This window comes from Chaetomium globosum, genomic scaffold (genome assembly GCF_000143365.1).
Source record: "Chaetomium globosum CBS 148.51 scaffold_6 genomic scaffold, whole genome shotgun sequence".
In the NCBI taxonomy this organism is placed as follows: Eukaryota; Fungi; Ascomycota; class Sordariomycetes; order Sordariales; family Chaetomiaceae; genus Chaetomium; species Chaetomium globosum.
In genome coordinates, this window is record NT_165981.1 from 2,168,438 (window position 1) to 2,192,822 (window position 24,385).

Consider the following 24,385-nt stretch of genomic DNA (forward strand, 5'->3'; position numbering starts at 1 on the left):
GCCTTGCTGTTGAGCTATGAACTGTTTAAGGAGAGGTGAAAGTGATGGCTACAGGAGCAGTGAACGATTGCGAAGCTGGCGAAAAAGCATGAGAACATCGTGGGTGTCAAGCTCACATGCGAGAGCGTGGCCAAGATTACACGGCTGGCGGCCGAGTTCCCGCCAGAGAGGTTCGCCGTGTTTGGAGAGCAGAGTGACTTCTTGATCGGAGGTCTTGCGGTGGGCAGCGCTGGGTGTATCGCTGCCTTTGCGAACGTGTTCCCCAAGACGGTCGTGGAGGTATACAATCTGTACAAGGCGGGCAAAACGCAGGAGGCGCTGGAGTTACACAGGAAGGCGGCGTTGGCAGAGCAGGCGTTGAAGAGCGGGGGCATTGCCGCAACCAAGTATGCTGCTAGTGTGTTTACCGCGCCTCTGGCTGGTGTGGAAGATGCCGAGAACAGGATGGTGCCCAGAAGGCCATACCTGCCGCCTGGGGAGGAGGCGAAGAGGAAGATTAAGGAGGCGTTGGCCGAGGTTGCTGAGATTGAGAAGGGCATCGTGAGGTAGAGCAGGGCGTTGAGCCGAGTCATGGAGAGCGAGTATAATCTATACATTTCACACGCAACTCAAGCTGCTATCTGTCGGAATTATAAATCAGTTCTTCTTCCAAGGTTACCTCGGTGGTTATTTCCAACCTCTGGCATATTATTTTTCCCTCGCGTTGGACCTCCGCAGCCAACCTCAGTCTTTACTCTCACTCTCCGCCGTCAGATGGAACAGCTTCAAGGTTCTCTGACCAAGATACTGGTATCAGTCCGTGCCAGAACCTGCAGTCATTATCTGGCTCCATGTGTAACACAGCGTATGCAGGAACGGCACCCGTGTAAATCATCCCGGCCTAGCGTAACAAGTCCAGAACATCGTACCTATGGATCAAAACGATTGACTTCACTCCCTACATAGAATCAAGACCCTTTTTCTCTGGAGCAAGAAATATGCCATCTTTTGGATGGTTTCGGATCAGACCCGGAAATTTACGGTAGATTGAGGTATTATATAGATTTTATCACAGTAAAATATTGGACTCTTTAAGAAACAGTGAGAGACGGTTTCAAGTATGACACATTAGGTATCGATGGTTTGTTCACCTACTTACACTGCAAATAACGAGTCACTCCATCGCGAGTCATGACAACGGAGAGTGCCCGTCGCCAAGCCGGCTGCTGTATTAGTCGGTGCTGACTACAGCAAGGGCTCAGAATCATCGGCACCCTCCTTCGCCTGAGCCAACAGAAAACGTGTGCCTCATTGTGGCCTGGACCTGGGCGTGCGGGAAAAAGAGGGGGATGACATCACTAAAAACCGCTGAAAGGAACAACGGCCAGGTCCCCAAGGCGGCAATGTAACCACACCACACCAAGCGACCCAGCTCTGAACCCGGAACCCGAGCTCTGAGCTAGCTCTCCCAAGATTCAAACCCCAAACATGCATTGTTCAATACTCGCGGCTCAGATGTCCATGTGGCCAGCTGTCGGTACCCTGTGACGTGACGCCAACTTGGTTAGGTGCGAGGCAAGCGAGGGTACGAGGGACGGACCACCGGCTTTGGCCCAATTCGGATGAAGCGAATTGGGATGTTAGTTATCCCGCCCCCTCAATAACCCGGGCATTGGCCATCATGGTGGCATCAATGGTGGGCAAACAGGCAAGAGCTTGGCATCACCAGTTGCATCATTGGTTCCATGGTTTGAATGCCACCTCGCGATGCTAGGCAAAGGATTTCGCGACCTGCATGACGTCTCCAATTGCTACCTCCCTCTTAGCCCGGCCTACGAACCTTCCATCGTTCATAACCGGTCCATTCGCCTCGTGAGAAAAGCGAGTTGACTTCCATCCTCTTTCTTTTGGTGACCACCATCAATTGGTCTCGACGAACACACCAAGACTCCAAAACAACATGAGTTCCCTCGTCAAGCGAGCTGCCGCCGCAGCTTTGCTGCTGTCTTCCAGTGTTGTGGCACAGGACACTAGCATCGATGTCACTACTATTACCAGTACCGTCACAACCCCAACCTCCTCCTCGCAGGCATCGGCGTGTGCCACCGCCTTGGCACCGGGTTACTCGGCGCCCGTTGCGGCCAAGGGTTGGAAGGCCCAGCTGATTGCCACCAACCTCACCAAGCCGCGGAGTATCAAGTTTGACTCTAATGGCGGCCTTCTTGTGCTTGAGGCCGGCGTTGGGCTCCGCCATTTGACCTTTGATGACAACGGAGGCACTTGCCTTTCCGTCAAGAGCAGCACTTCCGTCATTGCGGATGAGGAGGTGAGCACTGAGAGCAATACCCCGAAACGCCGGTGTAACATAGAAGCTAACGAGTCTGTAGCTCAACCACGGTCTTGAACTGTCCGAGGACGGCAAGACCCTCTACGTCTCCTCAGCCGAGAATGTTGACCGCTACGAGTACGACGCCGACTCCGCCACCGTCGGCAGCCTCACCCGCATCATCGCCAACATGACCAACCCGGGCGTTGGGCACGTCTCGCGAACCCTCCTGCTTTCCAAGCACCAGCCCGACCTCCTCTTGGTCTCGCGCGGCAGCGCCGAGAACCTCGACTTGCTAGCTGCCAACCAATCCACCGGCATCTCGCAGATCCGCGCCTTCAACATCTCCAACACGACCACCACCTCGCTGCAGCGCTCCCTACAGCTACCCCGACGACGGCCTCCTCGTCGGCTGGGGCCTACGCAACTCGGTCGGCGTGGCGGAGCACCCAGTCAAGGGCACCATTTGGTCGGTCGAGAACAGCGCCGACGAGATCCACCGCCTCGGAGTCGACATCCACGAAGAAAACCCCGGCGAGGAGCTCAACTACCACGGCCTCCTCAACGACACCGACTCACGGAGCACCCTGCTGGGCTCCAACTACGGCTACCCGTCCTGCTTCGCAGTCAGCAACACGACCGGTTTCCTCTCCCAAGGCAACCTAACCATCGGCTCACAATTCTCCCTCCAAAACAACGCCACCGCCAACGACACCGCCTGCGCCCTGCACACCGTGCCTCGCGCCTCACCTTCCAAGCCCACACCGCGCTCTCGACATCAAATTCCTGCCCGGCAACGGCTCACGCGCCTTCATCTCCTTCCACGGCAGCTGGAACCGCGACTCACCCGGCCGGCTACAAACTCTCCTACGCCGTCTTCGCCACCGACTCCTCATCCTCAGACACGGACTCCAACTCCGACCTCACCCCCGGCTTCCCCGCCGAAGCCAGCAAAAGCACCCACCCGATCCGCGACGTGCTGACCGCGCCCGACGTGAGCCGGTGCGCCGAGCCGGGCGCCTGTTTCCGGCCTGTCGGGCTGGCGTTTGATGCGGCGGCGCAGCGGCTGTTTTGTGTCGAGCGACGCGACGGGGGAGATTTGGGTGGTGGTGCGCGATGGGGGACGAGGAGGGGGATAGTGATGGGAATGGTGGGAGTGGGCCCGAGTCCCGTCCACCACAGGGGGTGGTGGTGAGACGCCGACGGAGAGTGGTGGGCCGGTGGATAGTACGTCGGCGGCGGCGGCTGTGCCCGGGGTGGGATATCGTGGTGTTGGGGGGTGGAGGGTGAGAGGTGGTGCCGGCTTACGGTGGTGATGATGACGGTTGACCAGATTGTGATTTTTATGATGTAAGATGATTGAATAGGTACCTGCTTGAATGGGTGGTGGTGTTGATGAGTGATGAGCGATGAATTGTCCTCCGTAATAAGAATCACCTTGAAAGAGGGAGTTGTGAGGACGCGATAGAAGACAGATCTAGTAATAGTTGTTGTAGTTAGTTACGGTCATTCCAACCGGAAGTCATATGCACTTCTCTCCCTCCTCGTTCATGCCTAGCACTTCCATCTAAACCCAACACCCCATCGTCAAAGTAATCGCTCGCATGGACAGGACGGGATACACAAACTTGATTAGCTCTAAATACCGTCCCAGCAGCCGTAACGCCCAAGCCCCCCGCGCCATCCCAATCGTCTACTCCTCGATCGACTTGACGCACTCCCACTCGCCCTTGAGGTTCTCCTTCCACAGCGTGACTTTGTTGTCGCCGCCGCTGGCGGCCAGCACGTTGCCGCTCAGCGACCAGCTGACGCGCCAGACGGCGGCGTCGAAGCCGAGCACCTTGCAGTTCCACTGCTGCGGGTTAGCCGGGTCGCTGGTCCAGATGCGCACGGTGCGGTCCTCGGACGCGCTCGCGATGTAGCTCTTCTGCAGCACCGTCGGGCTCCACGCCACGTCGCGCACCCAGTCGGTGTGACCCGTCAGCGGCTCGCGCTCGAGCTTGTAGGCGCCCGTCGCGGCGTCAAAGGCCCAGATCTTGAGCGCGTTGTCCGACCCGCCCGTCACGAACCGCCGGTTGCCCGTCGACTTGGGGCTCGGCTTGCTGCTGACGATGCTGCCCGGGTTGGTGGCAGGCGCCCACGAGACCGAGTTGACCCCGAGCCCGTGCGCGTGGAAGATGCTGTGCTCCCAGCTGTTGTTGTCCTTGAACTCGAGCACGCTGACGTTACCGTCCGACGACGCGCACGCCAGCACGCAGCCCGCCTCATGCGGGGACCACGACACCACGTTGACGCTGGCCTTGTGGAGGGAGAAGTCGTAGATGCGCTGCCACGCCCCGTTCTGCTCGCGCCAGATCAACACCTTGCCATCGTAGCCCGCGCTCGCTAAGATGTTGCCGTACTTGGGATGCGCCCACGAAACGCACCACACCGCACCATCATGCCTGTTGTTTTGCCACATCGTGAGCTTCTCATTCCCCCCTATCTCGTCTCGGTAGGAGTGCAAGTGTTGGTTCCCACGTACCCCTTGAGTGTCTCGGTCAACCGCTGTGTCTCGCCCTCGATCTCGAAGATCTTGATGGTGCGATCCGAGGAGCAGGTCGCTAACCTCCGGCCGTAGTAGTCGAGGACTGCATCATGCTGATTTGTGTTAGATCTCCAGCTTGCTTGGTTTCGTGGTATCGGGTGCTCGGTGGATCAATAGGTGGGTGGCTAGGTAGGGAAATCGTGGAGTAGCGTCGCGCAACGTACAATCATGTCATCGTGGCCAGAGTTGGCAATAACTTGGGTTCCGGCTGCCTGGAGAGCTGGGTCAGTATCTACACATTATACATATGCCAGATCAGGTAAAGGGGAGCTCCATTAGAGTGCAAGAATGAGAGAAAGCAAGGAGGGGTGCAAACCATTGTGCCAGCGGGTCTTTGGATTCAGTGAATGCAAATGCGGAAACAATAGAATCAAGGATTAGATCGCTCTGATTGTTGAAGTGGGTTATCTGTAGTGCAGTTCCTCAATGGGGTTTGCACAGAGGTTCAATTGCACCGCCGCTAAAGTGGCTCCAGGCGTGAAGAGCACCCCCTGTTGTTGTCCAGCTGGCAAGAAAATCGTGGTGAGCCCAGCCTGCATGACTTGCAAGGGTCTTTCAAAAGAGCCCCACACAATGCCGCCCCGCACCCACATTAACTCTTGGCTTGCCCCTCTGTCACAGGCCCGACCCGACTCCGGCAAGCCGGCTTAACAGTGACTGACCAACTTCGACAACTCCATCACAACTCTCCATGGTGAATTTGGCGGCCACACTATACACATAACGAAAGTGGGGCCATTGGGGAATGGCTTCAGCATTCTATTGTTTCATAGACTATGCCTTCTGATTTTCTGGCATTGTTTTCTTCTTCTGCAACGCGACCGCAGTAGTGAATAAACTACAACCCCATCGGCTCGGTTCGATATCGCCTACCTCGGACGACCTCGGCATCTCGAACCACCCTTGGGTTTCCTCTCTTCGATCCGAAAAACATCAGATTGAAACTTGCCTCTGCTAGCCGAAACCGTAACCTCGCATCTCACCAAAATCGCCAACATAAACTCGACTTCAAAATGGCCGACAGCATGTGTGGTCCGTCTAACGGCGCCAAGAACCTTTTGTCGCATGTCGACCGCGATCGCACCCATCACCAGGATCGCTTCGTCAACGCGCCGCAGGCCGGCCCGGGCAATGTGAGTATCCGGGAGCGATAATTTGTAGCCATAATTCGTCGCTGACCTCGGCTCCACCAGGCTTTCCGTTCGCAGGCTCCCTTTGCCAATGGCGCCGAGACGGCCTTTGGAGGCTTTCAGCAGGGCGGCGCGCCCATGGATTCGGCTTTTGGTCCCGGTCTCGACATGAACACTATCGCTGGCGCTAGGGCCTACGGCCATCCGGCTCCGGCTGCTCCGACCGCTATGACCAACATTGGGCCGGGCGTCCCGGCTGCCCGTCTTGCTTCTCCGGCCACTGGCGGTACTTCCCACCAGGAGTGGGTTAACCAGTTCTCGGGCATGCAGATTGGCGGCGCCAGGGCTGGACCCAGCACTGCGATCGCTCCCCAAATGCAGTCGACTCCCATGGCTGCGATGAATCCGGCCATGAATATGCAGCAGGCTGCTTTCGGCATGCCCATGTACAACGGACTGTCTGCCGGTGTCTATGGCCTCCAAGGCATGAACCCGATCGCCCAGCAGCAGCCTCAAATTGCTGTGGCCCAAGACTCCGACCTCGACGTCGAGGCTTTCAATCGCGCGTTCGGAGAATACGATGACGTCAACTTCAAGACCGAGCTCGCCGACTGGACCGAGAAGCAACAGGTTGCCAACACCGAGTTCGCCGAGGCGCAGGACAAGTGGATGGCCCAGCACGGCCCGCGAGTCGACCCCACCACCGGGGTCACGGTGCCGTCACCCGATGAGATGGAGGCCATCGACGCCAACTTGGAGAAGCTCGCGCAGGAACAGGACAAGCGCCGGTCCGACGACGACCTGGTGCATGCCGCCATCGACATTGTCAACTCGGTTTCCGACAACACCTCGGAGAAGTTCAAGAACTCGCGCTTCTTCGAGCTGATGCGCCGCATCGGCAACCGCGAGGTCGTCGTCGAGGGCGACGGCTTCGTCAACGCCGCCACCGGCGAGGCCGTCAACACCTCGCACGACGATGAGCAGCACGACTCCGGTCTCGGCTCCGATGCGGCCACCCCCCAGAAGGCCCCGGAGGTCCAGCCCGCCTAAACGCGAATCACGGACTGCTAATCGCCTCCCCGCCATGATGGGGGGCAGGGCGATCGTTGCTATATTGCAAGCTTCAGTCTTGTCCTGTTACTCCTAGGTACATACGTACACCTGTATTGTGTATTGCTACAGCCGTCGCGTCGCCGCAACTCGCCTACCATTTGCTCACTTGCTGCCTTCTCTTTCTCGGTTTCCTCTTTTTTTCTTTTTCTTTTTTTGCTCCTGGCTATACCTCTGTATTCCATAGATGGCTTGTATTCGATGGATGGCTTGCTCTGTTGGGGAGGCGTCTACTTGGCATCAACCGGTATCGGCGTGGCATGATGATAAAGGGGGTGTGTTCGACTGCGCATACATGGGGCGTTGGATGGGAAGGGAAAGGTTCTTCATGTTTTCTTGTCCTGATTTTCGCGCTGACTTTCCATTTGCATTTGCATGGGCACTGCATTACATTGTATGACACGGCAGTTGCTTTAGAATAACAGGCATTCCGGCGGGACATCTTGTCGTGTTGGTGTTTGTCTGTGCTGGCAAAACAAGCCTTTGCTATTTTTGCTCTTCCTGGGTCTATAGAGGCGCGCGCACTTTCGGTGTCTAGACGGCTGGCTAGCTCTTGTTGCTCTTGCGATGGTTTCATCCTACCACTGTCTCCTGTCTACTTTGGTCGTTGAGAATATATTGTCTTAGAACAACTGCTGCTGCTGCTTCCACGTCGGTGTCTCCGCTTTGGGTGTGCATGTAGACATCTGACCTATGGAAGTGTATGCGTGGGGAAGCGGTGAAGTTCCTGCATGAAATTCAACACCACCCTGAACTTTGACTCTAACTCAGCTCTCGACCCGCCAACACCCAACCCCCAAGAAGCAACCCCCACCAAGAATGGATCCGAATAACGAAAACGCCGGCATCTTAGCCGGCACCCTCTCCGGCCAGAAACTCCACATCCCCGATTTGCACCCCACGTTTGCCGCATGGAAGCAGAGCGTCAACCCTCTGCATGCGCAGGCCAGGCAGGCCGCCGATATCAGACTGGCAGGGCTCATCGAGGATGAGAAAGCGTTGGCCAAGACTAGGGCGGTTGATATCGCGCTGTTTGCTTCCATGTATGGATATAGGTTCCCTTCCACCCCGTCGTATCTTGAATCACATTGCGAGGATATGACCTATAAAAAAATACAAAGAAAGTACCTAACTTAAAACCCTCCCCCGAACGCAGGTTGGCCCCCGACGTGGGGTACGCCGAGCTAGAAACGCTCACCTTCTACTATATATGGCTGTTTCTGTGGGACGATGCCATCGATGGCGCGGGCGAGGGCGAGGTGGCGGCCGAGGAGTACTGTCGCCAGTCGATCGCCTTTGTGGAGCATTCTCTTGGTCTGGGTGAGCCTGGGGCGCCCGTGCCGGTGGCACTCACCAAAGTTTGTGAGAGCTTTGCTGAGGTGGGCAAGAGAGTGGGTGGGTATTGTGGGTTGGAGGAGAGGGAGAGGTTCTTGGAGAGTCTGAGGAAGTATATGCAGGCTTGCATGACAGAGTATCGGTGGAGGTTGTCTAGGAAGTTGCCGAGTGTGGAGGAATTTTACTCGTGGCGGCTGGGAACGTCGTCGGTGGATGCCATGTTGGACTTGAGCCGGTTTGGTCCTCCGAGAGACAGGTTATGGTGGGTTTGTTGCTGACGTTTTCCAGGGTTATTCATAGAGTAAAACTGCCTCGTGGTATCCTCGAATCGAAGGAACTGGCGGCCATGGGCTTTTGTGTCAACAAGCTTCTTATCTTGTGAGTCCATATTGCCTTTGTCCGTAAAGAAGGCTGGGCAACAGGGTTGACATAGCTCCTTCAGGATTAATGAGTTAGTCTCTCTTAAAAAGGAGTTGGTAGGTTTGCTGTGTTTTATGATCTACGATGAAAAGCGGTGTTGCTAACTTATTTTTCAGAAAGATGGTGCGTTTGGAAACTTGATACCCATCACCATGCTGGCATCAAACATGGACTTGGAAAGCGCAACGCAGAGTTTGACAAAAGACATCCAAGAGTGCGTCAGGGATTTTGAGAGCAACGTTGTGATTCTTCGGAGAAACTCTGGGATGGATGAGGAACAGCTGAAGCGCCTAGTTCAGGCTTACCAGGTTGTTGACACGGCGACGCTCAACTTTTCCATACAAAGCCCGCGGTATGGTATTCTCAAGGATAGGCAAACGGATGGCTCATTTGTGGTTACCCTATGAGAGAGCTAAGAGGGCCATAGTGCGCTGAATAAATCCACGTATTTTCCGTGCTAGTTCTCATTCCTGGTCGACGAACTCGTACACGGCACGCACTGCTGCCTTTTGCCTGTATATACACACGCCTTCGTTGCTGGCACGGCAGTACGGGCACGTGCGAGATGTGCCATTTTCTTTCATGCTCTCATGGCACCTGGAGGTTTCCAGATAAGTTAGCAATAACAAACGTCTCGTCGTGGTCCACAAACATACTCGTAACAAACCCAGTGCGTAGTCCCTGTCCTGAGGTCACGGCTAGTTTTATCCGCTCCCAAATTTCCGGCGAAGCAGTATATGACGATTGAGTTCTATGTGGGATATTAGACAAATTCAATTTCCCACGGAACGTAGGTAGGTAGTTTGCTCACGGTAAACTGTTGGCACACTCCGCAATTCATGCTTGCGAGTTATTCGAGCAATTTATTTGGGAGAGATGGATTTAAGGTATTCTCTTGAAGATTGAAATGTTGCTAGACAAATAATTAAGATGTTTAAGTCGAAGTCCGATGAAAATACCCACGCTTCTTATGCTAAGTGCCAGGCCCTCCAAGGCTCTGCTCCTTAGATCCTCCGCAACAACACGCCAATACTAGGCATTGTCACCGAGCCGATGGCCAATACATGATCAGCATTGCCTAGATGAGGCTGCCTCGGGCTCTGTATCTATCAACCAGCCCAAGGCGCAGCCGTCGAAGGATGCCGATGCGTCGCCGAGTTGTCTACTCAAAGCGGTAATACGCCCGGCGGGGATATGCAGTGCCTCGCAACTAAATGGTCAAGAACAGTGAGATCTGCACAGGGCTTTGACTTGATGCGGGCCGTCCCGGCCCTGAAAATTAAAAGCGAACCAAATTACCAACCTAGGTATGTCGGTTCTGTGAGGTTGCAGAGTGAGAGAGATCACAAACGCAGTCCATCCAGCGATGTTGTCAAAATGCGGGGCTCCTTCCCTCGCACTTACACGCAATGATACCTGGTGCCCATCAATGGCGACCCCACTAATTACACGGTCTGTCCCACTAATTACACGGTGTCCGTTTAGGATTAGTGCCGCGCAGGGGTCAGATTGTCATTCCCACCCAAATTTTGCAGCGCAGTACATCGGCAAACATGTGTATAAAACCGAACAAGGTAACTATCTGACATCTCAATCCATCAAACTGGGCGCAATTCGCTCAAATCCGTGATAATATCAAGCTCTGTCGTAACCCCCCCCTGTTGCTGCAATCGCTGCCACTCCTCTGCGGTCCAGCCCTGCGGTGGCGCCTCCTAAGCGACCTCCTAAGCCGCTTGCTGTGGAATCTGTGGGTAGCTCTCGTATGATGGCGCCATAGAAAACTGCGAGCGCGAACCATACGGGAGTTGCGGTGGACATTCCTCTGGCGAACTGTGACGGGGGAGGCATCTGGTGAGATGGATCAACACACACGGGGGGCACAGGGATCAACACATTAGATAGCAGTATATAGTCACTCGTTCTGGAGAGCTCTGAGAGTTTTCCAGTAAGCAATACACACTTGTGTTTGGAACACACTTGAGACACTTGAACGAATAACTAGTTGTTGTGAACTCTTTGGCTTCCATTTTCGATCAAACTGATGAAAAGGTTTGCCGATGTACTGCGCTGCAAAATTTGGGTGGGAATGACATTCTGACCCCTGCGCGGCACTAATCCTAAACGGACACCGTGTAATTAGTGGGACAGACCGTGTAATTAGTGGGACAGCATCAATGGTGCCACATCGGATGGTGGAACCTTCTGTTCCATGCTTACAAACGGGTCACCTAATCAGAGGGTTCACTTGCATCACCTAAGGTACTCTAAGTCCTCTTAACTCAAGATCGAGCTTTGTATTTGTATACCGTTGAGTTTGCAATTTAAGTCTCTCGGCAAATTCAGGTATATATCAAGTCACGCACACATCACACCACAACATCCACAATGGCAGGTTACCCTTCCCCGCTGACCGGTTATGAAAATGCCCCGCCTCTCTCCGAGGAGCGGGCCGAAGATGGCAAGAGCTTCCGGAACCCGCAAACCGGCGTGCTCAGCAGCGCATACGAGAGATTCACCGAACCCCTCGATAACGGCATCAAGGGCGGGTTGTAAGCGATTTTACTGACCGGTCCTTGCATCCCAACACCTACCTCCTTACCTTTACACCAGAAACTAACCGGGTTAAAAGTGATATCCACATCTATTACTTCCAAAACAACCCCGAACGTACGTTTAACCTACCCAACTACGAATAGGCAGTCTAGCATAGCCACATAACGACAAAGTCACCTTACCCAGCACCCCAAAACTAACACACATCCCCTTTCCCCCCGGGGTTCAAAGAATCGGAATACGCACGGGCCCTACGCGAGCGCATCCGGCGCGAGTTCCCGGAGCTGCGGGTGTACGCGCTGTGGGACCGGCCGATCGGGCCGCACCCGGTGGCCATGTTCGAGGTGAGCGTGCACTCGCCGGCGCAGTTCGGCGCCGTCGTCGCCTGGCTGGCCGTCTGGCGCGGCCCGCTGTCCGTGCTGGTCCACCCCAACACCACCGAGCCCGAGTCCGACCTACCGCCCCACGACCGCGAGCGCCGCAACCACACCGACCGCGCCATCTGGATGGGTAAGCGCCTGCCGCTGGATCTGTCTATTTTTCGGCCCAAGACGTCGGCGGCTGCTGCTGCTGCTGCGTCTGCTGCTGGGGGAGGGACGGCGCCGGCTTGAGAGGGAGGGGTGGGAGGTGACGGTTACCGTTGGCTCATGAGGGCACAGTGAGGGGAGGCGCATTGAAGGTCATGTTCATCAGGATCCTATCAGCTCCCCAAGCGCTCGTGGCTTCAGAAGAAGCCCCCAATAAGAACACCAGAAATAGCATCCTTCAAGACGGACATTGTCGATGGGAAAATGACTTTTAGGACCACGCGTCTCGGTTATCGCGAAATGAGCTCCCGGCGGCATCGAGTTCCACCGCGGCTGACAACATGCATGCGGGACGAATTCAGGGGCGGCAAGGAATGCCACACACCCATCGCAGCGATTTGGCATCCCTGAAGCGGAATTCTGCTGTTTCCTCGAGAACAAAAAAAAAAAACCGTTTGCTTTGAGGAGAGCGAGCTCCACCACGTGAGACCTTATTTGAACGAACGGTCGGCCAAACCCGAGAAGTCTCAAGTTCCAAAGTGCGAACGGACCATCTCCTGTCAACTCCCCTTGCTCCGATTTCGCGTTGCATGCCCTGCTCAGCCTTCCGGTCCCCATCCCGAGCCCATTGGTTCACTCGGCAGCTCGTCTTTACCCATTGGTCAATGACACCTTGGCAGCTTGGGGAACTTCGGTATCAATGCTTTACGGTTGACGCCCAGCTTCAGCTGGCAAGGATCTTGACCCCACTGTCGTCAGGGGTATCAACACGCCAAGAAGCTCAAGGCACTGTTTCTGTACCTGCATTCTGTACGCCTTGGGCCTCCGCCATGCCTCTTTCGGAAGAGCGTCGCGAAGGCCGTCCTGGGGGGATGGGATGACCCTTTCCTGTCAGTTTGCTTCGGCAGACCCTTTCCGCGTTGTGGCGTCCTGCCTGGACGAGGCACGCAGATGGCCCCTCCCACATGGCACACCATCTCGTACCGCCCCCCTCAGGTGTTTTTTTTTTTTTTTGTTCATTCTTTCCTGGGGTTTCGTTGCGCAATCAGGCCCGAGTGAAGCCCGGGGTACCCTTTGGGCGGACGCTGTCCCTTGGTACCGTCCTGTTGTTGACCGTTTCTCGTTAATCCAGTCACACATTCGTGGACTTAGCCTCCCTTCTTTGATACCAAGATGAGGCAAACACGGTTCTCGGCGGCCGTTCTGGCTCTCGCCGTTGCTTCGGCGAGGGCGGCCGAGATCCTCTATGTGACGGACATGCCTGCGTACGAAGCTCTGGTAAAGCCAAACCCGAGGCCCCCCCTCCGCCCCTCTAACTGGGACTGACCGAGCAACACCTAAAGGCACCATGTGCGCAGTCGGCTCTCCGCTACAACGTCCAGTCGCAAACCTACGACGCATGCCCCGAAGCTGTGTCGGAACTCCAGTCGTGTGTCTGCACCAAGAACAACAATTTCGCCTCCATATCCTCCCAAATTTCCGCCTCGGTCAGCTACTCGTGCGGATCGACGGCCAGCGAGGACCACGCGTCAGCTCAAAGTGTATGGCCGACTGGACATCGATGAGCAAGCCAAATGTGCTGATTTCCTGCTAGGTTTTCAAGGCGTACTGTGACCCAAGCCTAACAGTCTCATTCCCGTCTCCGACCGCCGTCAGTGTCTACATCACGGATATCCCCGAGTACGACTACCTGGCACCATGCGCGAAGAGCGCCATCAAATATGGAGTTGGGTGAGTTTTCAACGCCCCGAATCTTTATAAACAGCAATGAGTTAGCGGCAGTAACTGACAATGAAACAGGACGGTGGTAAGTTATGCGTTTAGACTCACCGCGCCACCCTACTCCGCTAACCTCCGCCTCAGACCTACGAACTCTGTCCAACCAACGCGCCTGCACTCGCGAGCTGTGCCTGCAAGAAGAACCAGAACTCGCTCAAGATCAGCCAAGCTATCAACTCGGAGGCCAAGTCATCGTGCTCCGGGCACTCGATGGACATCTCGTCGGCCCAGGCCATGTTTGCTGCTTACTGCGCCATGAACGACGGCACAACGAAATTCCCTGTCCCGTCCAACCCCCCCGGCGACAGTAAGTCGACGAATCGGCATTGTTAGGTCATGAAAATCGTTTGCTGACGAAAACAGTGACCTACTACATCACAGATCTGCCACAGTATAGTTCCCTCGCGCCATGCGCGGCGTCGGGGCTACTGTACGCCGTTCAATCTGTAAGTATATGAAGCTCACCTCTATGTCGTTAGAGGATTCTTGCGATCACAACCAACTAACAGCCCCCCTTTAGAAAATGGATAACTTGTGCCCCAGCGGCCCACAGGCTCTTGCGTCGTGTGTGTGCCTTAAGGAGGGCATGACGATGGACGTTCTGAGGGACATTACTTCGTCCGTCAAGTGGGATTGCTCTTCGACTGCCACCGAAGACGTTTCTTCTGCCGTTGCCGTAAGCGTCCTGGAGACTCGAGGTGTTCGTCGCCGGGTCACTGACAAGCCGACTAGGTTTTCGACTACTATTGCAGCGCTGCCGAGGCAAAGGTAACGGCCGCTGGCGTTTCCAACTCGATAGAGCAGACGTACCCAGCGACCCGCGCTACCACCAACGGCCCGAAACAGACAGGAAATGGCGGCAACAGCGATAGCAGCGACGACGGCAACGGAAACTCGGGCAGCGACGGATCGGACGGTTCGTCCCAAGGGGGCGACAACGAGAGTTCAAGCGGGAGCAACACGGGCGTCATTGTCGGAGCTGTGGTTGGTGTCATCGGCGGCCTTGCTGTGATCGGAGCCATCATCTTCTTCGTCCTCAGAGCGAGGAGGAACCGGCCTGATTCGTTGCGGATCCCGGACAACGCGAACGACCCGCCTGTTCCTCTCGGACCGTACGGCGGTAAGGCGGAATTGGCCAGTGACTCGGTCGCCTCGCCACGCCCTCCAAGCCCGTCCCCGAGCACGCTCAAGGTGGGCGCCATTCCTGGTCGTGTCAGCACCGTTTCACCCGTCTCCGCCAATACTACCGGCGCCTTCGCCCCGCCTCCGAACAACCAAGCTGAGCTCAGCGGGCAGGCAGCGTTCTTCCCGCCGATGCCGAACCGCCCCGAGCTGCACAACCAACACACAGGCACGCCGTCGACTCTTTCTCCAAACACGCCCGAGCTCCATGGCCAGGCCCAGGCCCAGGCCCAGAACGCCATGTTCGCTGCTCCGGCACCAAATGCGCCGGAACTCTATGGCCAAGGCGCCCCGTCAGCCAACCGACCAGAACTCCAGGGTCAAGGCGCCATGGTTCCGCCATCACCACATGCTCCCGAGCTCTACGGCCAAGGCGCCCCCGCCCCCAACCGACCAGAACTTCAAGGCCAAGGCGCCATGATGCCTCCGCCACCAAACGCCCCCGAGCTCTACGGCCAAGGGGCGCCAGCGCCCAACCGGCCCGAACTCCAGGGCCAAGGTGCCATGTACGCCGCGACGCCGGCCAACATGTCAGAACTGCAGGGCCAGGGCTCACAATACCACAACGCCAACCCCAACCGGCCCGAGTTGGCGGGCCAATACAGCTACCCCCCACAGCAGCAGCAGCAACAGCAGCAGCAGCATCAACCCCCCTACCCGCCACAACAATCACCCCACATGCAGCCCTACTCACCCCAACAATCCCCCTACGATCAACAACACCAATACCAGCAACAGCCACAACAACACCAATACCCACAACAACAACAACACCAACAGCAATACCCCTCGCCAACCCCATCACCCCACCCCCCGCAGCTGCAACCGGGATACCACGCCTACAGCCCAGGCACACCGCCCCCCAATAGTGGTGCGTACGGCCAACAGCAGCAGCAGCAGCATCCACAGGCGTCTTGGCAGGCTGGGCCGGTGCCGGATTTGCATGAGATGGATGGGGGGAGGGAGGGGAGGTGACCGTTGTGAGGTGGATGTATATGGGAGTATGTGGATATCTATCTAATGGATGGGGGAGTGGGGGCGTTTGTTGTTTGTTTGTCTGTATATGTAATGTGAGCATTTGAGACTGTTTAGACTGGTTGTGTTGGTTAGTGGTGTGATGCATTGGAGGGTTGTGGCTTGTTTTTTTCAGAGCGAGATGTAATCTGATGAGGTCGGCATGGAATCTGGAGTGTGGCTGTTGTGAGTGTGAAGTCTTAAGTGGCTGGATGGTTGTTGTGGTTGTGTGTGGATACCTAGATAATAGGCTGGTCGAAAACATCTGCTTGTCACAGGTATTCTTTAGTTTTAGGTACCTAACTACTTGAGGTACGGAGCAACGTTTGGTAAGAATACTTCATACTTCGTCTGAATACTTGATTCAAGGAACTCGGGAACAGTTCAAAGGGGACGGTGGCTGGGTGGGTCGCCTCGTGCGCACGGACGAACTGACCGCTCCCAGGCGCCGGGCTTTGTGTCATTGCCCCATAAATACCGGTGCTGCGCTGATTGGTTGCCGCGTCAAAGCTCGCGGCTTGGGGCTGGTTCTTGCCGAAAACAGCTTCGGCCAGTGAGAAAGGCTCCCTAACTTCGAAGCTCTCTTCAAAGGAAAACTTCCCATCCAACAATCACGCGATTCCACCTCGACCGAGAAGCGCATCGATTCCCATCCTCTATCATCTCCATTTCCGACGGCAAATGCACTAGGCCATCAATCTTGACCTACATATGCACTGATATACCCACGCCGCGAAACACGATGGCGGCGGCCGAGGTCGACCTTGCCTACCTCTCGACGCATGCCGGCGTGCCAGAACTCGACCTCGATGCGGTCGTGACCGCGCCGACAGTCGAACTTGTCTCCTCGGTCTTGGGCGCCATTGTAACCAAGCTACGCGACCTCGAGCAGGAGAAATTTCAACTTGGTGTCGAGCTAGAAGCCGCGTACAGAAGCGCAGAATCAAGATGCGAACAGTTCAAAGCGACGAGTGATAAAGCACTAAAGGAGGTTGAGGAGGTTCGGCAGAAACTGCAAAATGAAGGCATGTTTGCATTTCAGCAATTGTTGCTCAATGGCGTCCGCCGGCTAACCTGTTTGCCAACACAGAAACTGCCCGTCGCTCCCTTGAAAATGAGCTTCAAACACTCAAGTCCTCCGGGACAACGTCGCTTTCGGAAATCGACACTCTCCGGACTCGCATCGCCTCCCTAGAGACCTCCAATCGCGAGACCCTTGCCATCGTCGATTCTAAGACGACAGCAAACGCGAGCCTAGCCGAGGAGCTGCAAAAACAACACCAGAAAATTCTGAAGCTCAATCAGGAGATCACCACCTTGAATCAGTCTGTCCAGACTGCCCAGACGGCAGCGAATTCGGCCAAGTACCGCGAAGGGTCTCTTAAGCAGGAGCTTGAGCTTTCCAAAAAAAACAACGACTGGTTCGATGCGGAACTCAAGAACAAAACCGCCGAGAGCCTCAAGATCCGGAAGGAAAAGGGCGCTCGAATTGCAGAACTGCAACGGCAAAACGAAGAAGCCCTCTCTAACATTGAATCGCTGACCCGGACCGAGCAGCAACTACGCAAGCGGCTAGGGGAAGCTCAGTCAAAGGCGGAAGAAGCCCTGACCAAGGTGCAGCAACTGCAAGAATCCGCGGCCCGCGCCGAGGAGAGCTTCAGGCAGGAGCTCGAGTCGTCAAAGCGTCTGGTTGAGTTGAAAGACCAACAGTCGCAAACGCACCGCAACCGCCTTAAAGAGGTGGAGCTTCGGCTGGAGCAAGTCAAGGACGACGGTGCTGAAGAGGTTCGGCGCGTGCGACGGGAGCTGGAGAAGGAGAAGGAGGACCACGCTCAGACGGAGCAGCAGATGCAAGAGCTCCAAGCCGAAGCGGACCGTCTCAGAGCCATTGCCGATTCCCACAACGGCGTGCCTGGCTCAGCGCCGCAGACACCCCGCGCCAATGGCTCCTTCCTGGCTCGCCCGTCCTCACCTTTCGGTACCCCGGCGTCAATGCGTGGCAAGGCGTCGCACCGCGTCACCGAGACACTCGACGAACTTTTCAAGGTGAAGGCCCAACTCACCGGGGAGCAGCGTCGGAATCAAAAACTCCAAGAGGAGCTCGACGACGCCCTCGGTATCTGGGAGGCCAAGATGCCCGAGTACGAAGAAACAGTGGCTGAAAACGAGCGGCTTCGGCACGAATCCGCCCACATGTCGGAACTTGCCGAGCAATCTTATGAGCAGCGAGATGCTGCCGTCAAGATCGCACGCAAAGCTGAGGGCGCCACGGCCGCCGCTCAAGCTGAGATCAAGATCCTGCAAACGCAGCTCCGGGATCTTAGCACGCAGATCCATGTTCTCATCTTCAACATCCACGCCAGAGAGAAGGGCTTGGATCAGCTCACCGACGAGGAGACGGCCCAATTCGAGCGACTTCAACGCGGCGAGGTCGCCGAGCATGCACTGGATGACATGTCCGACACTCATCGCTTCATTACCGAGAGGTTCACTGCCTTCAAGGACATCTTCGAGCTGCAGGAAAAGAACGAGGCGTTGCTGAAGCTCACCCGGGAATTGGCCACTAAGATGGAGAATGAGGAAGCTTTGGCCGCCAAACAACAAGCGGCTCAGGACCACGAAGAGGTCCAGGAACTCCGAGGTACGGTCTCGGTACTCCAGGATGAGGTGCAGTCCATTACCGTGCGGATGAAGAGTTACATGACCGAACGTGACATGTTCCGCCGTATGCTGCAGCAGAAGGCCTCCTCGTCCGAAATCCAGCAAGCCCTTGGCCTTCCCCGGGAAAGTGGTCAGCGCGAGGTGCTCGCTAGCATTGAGCAGCCCCAGCCTGCTGAGGAAGCGAACTTGGCTGTGGCCTTCAGGGAGTTGCAGGCACATTTCGACTCGTACCGCAACGACCAGTCCATCGACAGGAACGCCATGAAAGATCAAATTGAGAAGTTGTCGACCGAGAAGGGGTCTCTCCAAAGTGAGGTCTCGCGCCTCTCTAGCAAGCTCACCCTTTCAACCGAGCGCTACGAGATGCTGGAGTCCAATTTTAAGGCGCTACAAAACGAGAAACAAGAGCTGCAGAAACGGAACCAGTCTCTCTCTGAATCGGCTGCCAAGCAGGACATGCGCACCCAGCAAGTGGCCGAGGATCTCGTCGAGGCTCGCGGCCTAGCCGAGAGTCTGCGGAGCGAAAGCGCGAACCTTCGGGCTGAGAAGAAACTGTGGAAGACCATCCAGGAACGCCTCAGCCAGGACAATGAGAATCTCTCGCAGGAGAAGGACAAGCTAAACAACATGCTGTCGACTCAACAATCCATCTTCAACGAGCGCGAGCTGGGCGAGTCAGAGACTAGACGCAGACTTCAGGCTCAAATCGACTCCTTGGATGGCGAACTCACCACCACCAAGCGCAAGCTCTCTGAGGAGGTGGAGGAGGGCAAGAAGATCCAGCTTCGAAAGGAGTTTGATGCTCAACAATTCCAAAAGCGGATTGACGAGCTGACCTCGATGATTGGGCAAATCAAGGAGGAAAACGTTCAGGTCAAGACGACTCGGGATCATCTTCAGGCTCGCGTCGGTGAGCTAGAGATTGAGCTTCGGAACGCCCAAGAGCGTGCCGAGCGTCTCCGTCCTCTGCCGACTCCCCGGCCCGGGACCCTCAACGAACAAGCCGCTGCCGATCAGGGTTCTCAGGCCCGTATTGAGGAATTGGAGAACGAGGTCCAGGAACTCAAGAATAGCCTGGATCTTCTCAATGTCCAACTCGAGAACGCGAAGCAGCAGGCTGAGCAGTTCAGGCAGCTTAGCAGGGACATGGAGGAGGAGCTCACCAGCCTCAACGAGTCACACGACCAGTACCGCGAAGAGATGGATGCATCACTCGCGACGAAGACAAACGTTGCGAACGAGCTGCAACAACGCGTCGAGGCACTTACCATGGAACTCTCCAATTCGAATAACGAGCTAACAGGCTACGTGATTCGCAGGGCGACGTCATTAGGAAGTAGGAAGAGAAGGAGATGATGCTCAACAGCGACACCACGCGTCTGAAAGACGAGGAAGAGCGCTACAAGGAGACCGCGCGGTTCCACCAGCAAGACCTGCGTGCGCAAGCCGAGATTGCCACCAAGGCCCAACAAGATTACGAACAGGAGCTCGTCAAGCATGCCGAAGCTGCCAAGCTTCTGCAACAGATTCGCGCTGAGCATAATGAACTCAGGACACAGTCGGCCGCGTGGAGGGCGGAGGCGGAATCCGCCAAGCTCTCTCTCGCCCAGAGTGAACAATCTTGGGAAGAGCGGCGCCAACAACTCGAGCAAGAGATTTCGGAAATCAAGACAAGGCGAGAGGACGTGGACGCACAAAACAAACTATTGCACAAGCAGCTCGACAGCGTCACGGCCCAGATTACTTCGTTGCCAACAAAACCGGGCCCAGGCGGATGGGGAAGGTCCCGTTGGCCTTCGGTTGCAGACACCGCAACCGAGGGTTCTTCCGCGAGTTTGAATAACTATTTGCGCCGGGAGAAGGAGATTCTCGAGGTTCAGTACGACATCAAGCTCCAGGAAGCTAAGAGGCTCCAACAACAAGTCGAATACTCTCAATCCCAACTTGACGAGGCCCGCCTCAAGCTTGACCAGGAGCGCAGGGCTCACGCCGATAGCTCGAGGAGCTCCCTTACCCACAAGGAGCTCATGGAGAAGCTCAACGAACTCAACCTTATCCGCGAGAGCAACGTGACTCTCCGCAACGAGAACCAGCGGGCTCAGGCTCAGCTTGTCAAGAAGTCGGAGAAGATATCCGAGCTTGAAGGCAGGATCCAGCCTCTCGAGGCTCGCATCTCGGAGCTCGATCTCGATCAGGGCTTCAAGGAGCAGGAAATCCGACAGCTTCAGGAAGCCCGTGAGGGCCTGCAAAAGAGGATCGAGTCGATTCTCAGCAAGTACGGTCAAGCTGACCCCCAGGAGGCGGAACAGCTAAAGGAGACCATCACGAGTCTGGAAGCGGAGCGGGATGCCCTCAAGCAGTCTGAGCAATCGTTGCAGCAGAAGGTTAAGGAGCTGGAGGAAACCTTGGAGACGAAAACGAACGAGTGGAAGACGATGAAGGAGCGTTTTGCTGAGGACTTCAAGACGCGGTTTAGGAACATGAAGTCTCAACGTGACGAGGCTAATGTCGAAAAGAACACCCTCCAGGGCAGCCTCGACTCGGTCAACGAACGGTTGGCCGGCGTGGAAAAGGAGCTTGAGACAGCCAAGCAGCAGTTGAGTAATCTCACCGAGAAGAACCAGACCCTCGAACAACAAGTTCAGCAAGCTCAGCAAACGGCAGCACCCCCGACAGAGGAGCAGCCCCCAGCTGTGGTGGACTCGACCCAAATCGCAGAACTTACTCAGCAGCTTGACAGCCTTAAGCAGGAGTTAGAGGCTGTCTCATCCCAGAAGGCCACAGCCGAAGCCCAGGTTGAACAACTTCGGGCCGAACTTGCTACAGCCATTAGTGAGCGTGACCAGGCCCTGGCACAGGCTTCCGCAGTAAACGCTGGCGAGGTTGCCATGGCTGATGTCGCCGCCGCGTCGTCTCAAGTGGCAACTGGCCTCACCGACGAGGAGCGTAAAGCTCTGGAGGAGAAGATCGCCACCGCCGAAGCCAAGGCCGCTGAATTCGAAGCGAAGGCTAAGGAGCTCGAAGAGCAGTCCGACAACATCATCAAGCAGCGGTCCGACAAGATGAAAAACGCATTGAATAAGAAGCTTACGGAATCAAAAGAGGCAATGGAGAAACAAGCGCAGGAAGAGAAGGCGAAGCTGCAAGAGGAGTTTAACCTCAAACTCCAACAGGAGCTGGCTATTGTCAAAGCGGAACAGCAGACCGCCACGCCCAAGAACGGCGTGCCTTCGACACCTATCAAGCCGTCGGCCGAGACAAACCCCCCGCAGACCCCCGCTACCGACTTCAGCTCCCTGAGTGATGTGCAAATCCGGGAGTTTGTCGCCACCAACTCGACCGTTTCGAGCATTGTCAAAGCCAATGTCAAGAGGATGGTCGCCGCTGAGACGAAGAAAGCCAAGGAGGAGGCCGAAGTGGCAGTGAAGGCCGAGTATGAACAAAAGATTGTCAACGCGAGCAATTTGGCCGAAAAGAAATGGGCACTTCGTATCAACATGCTCGACAGGCAAGCCAAGACGGCACAAGCTAAGATTTCGGTCGTCGAGACCGCGGCTGGGGACACGCCGCAACGGCCTGTGGTCGAGGTGTGGAACATTGCCAAGGACGCGAAGCCTCAGCTGGCTCCTACTCCTGCAGCTCCCGCTCCGGCGCAAGCACCTGCCACGCAAGCAACGGCGACCCCTTCGGCTTCCGCTGGTACACCCCCAGCAACTGCGGGCCAGGCTGGTCAAGCCCCTTCAGGTAAACACCCATCCCCCTTGCCCATATCGACGCTTAACACAGATGCTAATAACTCACCAGCTGCACCTGTCAAAGAGGAACCCAAACCCGCGGCGGCCGCTCAGACTGCGCTCCCACAGCCGGCGAAACCGGCCACTGGGATCCCAACACCGCCTGTGAATAACCCCTTCGGCGCACCCGCAGCTGCCCCGAGCAGCAGCCTCCCGCAACCCGCCGCAGCCCAACAGCAACAACAACCCCAACAGCAACAACAACCCCAACAAGCTCAGCAAGCACAGGGCCAACAGGGACAGCAGCCGCGAGGCATCCCAGTCCCGTCCGGCCGTGGAGGCGGTGGCGCGAACCGAGGCAGAGGGGGTGTCTATCAAGCCGGTCCAGGCCGTGGCGGTCAAGGACAGCGCGGCCGTGGTGGATTTGGCCGTGGCGGTGGTGGATTGAACCCCGGTGCTGGCGACTTTACTCCCACTGGCGGTGCTGGGAACAAGAGACCTAGGGATGGAGCGGACGGGTCTGGTGAAGGAGGCAGAGGGGGGAAGAGGGCTAGGGGTGGCGGATGATCGCCTATCGTTGGGTTAAGGAGGCTGATGAATATGCTGATGACGAGAGGCGAGATGAGAGCGAGTTTCTTGGGTTTTTTGGCTTAAGAATGAATGGGTCGGGAGATACCAAAGCCATGGTGGGCAGAGGTGGTGGATTAGGGGGATGGAAAAAAAGGGGAAAGAAAAAGACAGCAGAAAAGAAGACTGGTACAGCCATATGAGCTCTCTATCTCTCTCTCTTTTTCCCTCTGTCACTTTGTATTACTTCTTTACTTGTTCTCTTGCATGGACAGGGCATGATTCATTTGTTTGCGAGGAGTGAAATGGGAAAGATGGGAATGGATGCGGTTTTTTTTTTTTTTTTTTTTTTTTTTCGGCTGGTTGGTGGGTTACCTTTTGGGGGCTGAATGAATGGTAATACATGTCCACAGTGATAATTTATCAAGTGAGTGGGGTGTTGACGTTGTTGCCGTTGTTGCCGTGGTGTTGTTGTCTCTAAAGAAGCGGAGTAAACGAGCGAGTACGTGTTGTCTCTGCTATAAATGAAACCATATGCACTGAGTAAGTGGGAGAAACATCCGCTCATATGAATGTTCCCTGTAAACTGCGATGGCTGGGTTTGCGTGTCCAACTTTAATGGCAATCATCTCCAGTAAGCCTGTTGGATATAGCTAGGGAACCTAGCTGAAGTCAGACTTATGAGTGACCAACCGCTTTATTCCAGCTTGAACCAAGGCTAAGGAAAAGGAACTGAGTAATCATGGTTTCTTGTTTCGTTTCTGCGGTCAAGGGTTTGACATCTGACTCCCTCGTGGCTTACACTTGGAGTTCGACATGCTTTGCCCTTCCTCTCTTCCCAGTGAACTCCCTCTAGAATATGAACTTAAGGGGTAACGGCCAGGGTATCTCATGGCTCTCTTGCAAGAAAAACAAGGCCGCCCAGCGCTTGGTTGTGCCGCCGGTGATGCAGCTCCCTGTCTGCGAAACACGGCTGAGTTCTCGTTCATGACACCGCGCGTTGGCCTGGCCGTTCCCAGGTGATGAAACCGAGGCCACCCGGAAGCTTCGCTGCATAGCCATGATCCATAACCAATGCCTATAGCACCCTGATTATATTCGCTCCTGCGGGCCCACATGAATGGCTCCTGGGTTGTTGTAAGCCCTTCCTACAGGCTGGTATGCGAAGGATTGGGGCTAGCCAACTCGCTCGAGTGATGCAACGTGAGATGGGCCAGGAGCAAGTAACCGTCTGACACTGCGACTACGGCAGTGCAAGGATGAAGCACCCATAGGGCTGACTGCTCGGCGGATTGCCCAGGGGTGAAGGGTCTAACGAGACTAGCTCCCTCTCCACAGTAGGGAGGTTGTTGAAGCTGAGATGACGGCCCCACGCGGATCGATCTGGATGAACATCAAGTTTCGTGATCGACTCACCCGCAAAGCAAGAACCCGCACCAACACACACGAAGGGCCCAGAACAAGGGAAAGACGCGACCTCG

At 55.9% G+C, this 24,385-nt stretch overlaps 9 protein-coding genes across 9 annotated transcripts in view; 7 read left to right on the forward strand and 2 right to left on the reverse strand.

The window, feature by feature from the left end:
- The window catches only part of CHGG_09026 (uncharacterized protein), a gene marked incomplete at both ends in the record, with an annotated part of 1,158 nt that extends 609 nt beyond the window's left edge, over nt 1–549 (forward strand). Inside the window, one exon of the mRNA XM_001226952.1 lies at nt 76–549. Within this exon, the coding sequence (XP_001226953.1) occupies nt 76–549 (474 nt within the window). The remainder of the gene's footprint in view (nt 1–75) is intronic.
- A 1,390-nt stretch (nt 550–1,939) lies between these two features.
- Nucleotides 1,940–3,500, forward strand: CHGG_09027 (uncharacterized protein; the record flags this gene model as incomplete). Its single annotated transcript, XM_001226953.1, has 2 exons — nt 1,940–2,305; nt 2,367–3,500. The coding sequence occupies 2 exons, from the start codon at nt 1,940–1,942 to the stop codon at nt 3,498–3,500; spliced, it is 1,500 nt and encodes a 499-aa protein (XP_001226954.1).
- A 498-nt stretch (nt 3,501–3,998) lies between these two features.
- Nucleotides 3,999–5,062, reverse strand: CHGG_09028 (uncharacterized protein; the record flags this gene model as incomplete). Its single annotated transcript, XM_001226954.1, has 3 exons — nt 3,999–4,749; nt 4,830–4,945; nt 5,057–5,062. The coding sequence occupies 3 exons, from the start codon at nt 5,060–5,062 to the stop codon at nt 3,999–4,001; spliced, it is 873 nt and encodes a 290-aa protein (XP_001226955.1).
- An 843-nt stretch (nt 5,063–5,905) lies between these two features.
- CHGG_09029 (uncharacterized protein) lies at nt 5,906–7,072 on the forward strand (the record flags this gene model as incomplete). Its single annotated transcript, XM_001226955.1, has 2 exons — nt 5,906–6,025; nt 6,086–7,072. The coding sequence occupies 2 exons, from the start codon at nt 5,906–5,908 to the stop codon at nt 7,070–7,072; spliced, it is 1,107 nt and encodes a 368-aa protein (XP_001226956.1).
- Nucleotides 7,073–7,951: 879 nt separating this feature from the next.
- CHGG_09030 (uncharacterized protein) lies at nt 7,952–9,294 on the forward strand (the record flags this gene model as incomplete). The annotated part of the gene is made up of 5 exons (XM_001226956.1): nt 7,952–8,175; nt 8,289–8,702; nt 8,756–8,845; nt 9,004–9,010; nt 9,079–9,294. The coding sequence occupies 5 exons, from the start codon at nt 7,952–7,954 to the stop codon at nt 9,292–9,294; spliced, it is 951 nt and encodes a 316-aa protein (XP_001226957.1).
- A 1,211-nt stretch (nt 9,295–10,505) lies between these two features.
- Nucleotides 10,506–10,914, reverse strand: CHGG_09031 (uncharacterized protein; the record flags this gene model as incomplete). The annotated part of the gene is made up of 2 exons (XM_001226957.1): nt 10,506–10,735; nt 10,848–10,914. The coding sequence occupies 2 exons, from the start codon at nt 10,912–10,914 to the stop codon at nt 10,506–10,508; spliced, it is 297 nt and encodes a 98-aa protein (XP_001226958.1).
- A 358-nt stretch (nt 10,915–11,272) lies between these two features.
- CHGG_09032 (uncharacterized protein) lies at nt 11,273–12,051 on the forward strand (the record flags this gene model as incomplete). Its single annotated transcript, XM_001226958.1, has 3 exons — nt 11,273–11,436; nt 11,517–11,554; nt 11,672–12,051. The coding sequence occupies 3 exons, from the start codon at nt 11,273–11,275 to the stop codon at nt 12,049–12,051; spliced, it is 582 nt and encodes a 193-aa protein (XP_001226959.1).
- Nucleotides 12,052–13,140: 1,089 nt separating this feature from the next.
- Nucleotides 13,141–15,903, forward strand: CHGG_09033 (uncharacterized protein; the record flags this gene model as incomplete). Its single annotated transcript, XM_001226959.1, has 8 exons — nt 13,141–13,245; nt 13,326–13,508; nt 13,562–13,698; nt 13,768–13,774; nt 13,831–14,053; nt 14,128–14,192; nt 14,267–14,422; nt 14,479–15,903. 8 exons carry the CDS (start codon nt 13,141–13,143, stop codon nt 15,901–15,903), a joined length of 2,301 nt encoding a protein of 766 aa, XP_001226960.1.
- A 781-nt stretch (nt 15,904–16,684) lies between these two features.
- CHGG_09034 (uncharacterized protein) lies at nt 16,685–22,904 on the forward strand (the record flags this gene model as incomplete). Its single annotated transcript, XM_001226960.1, has 3 exons — nt 16,685–16,942; nt 17,062–19,857; nt 19,944–22,904. 3 exons carry the CDS (start codon nt 16,685–16,687, stop codon nt 22,902–22,904), a joined length of 6,015 nt encoding a protein of 2,004 aa, XP_001226961.1.
- Between the last annotated feature and the right edge of the window lie 1,481 nt (nt 22,905–24,385).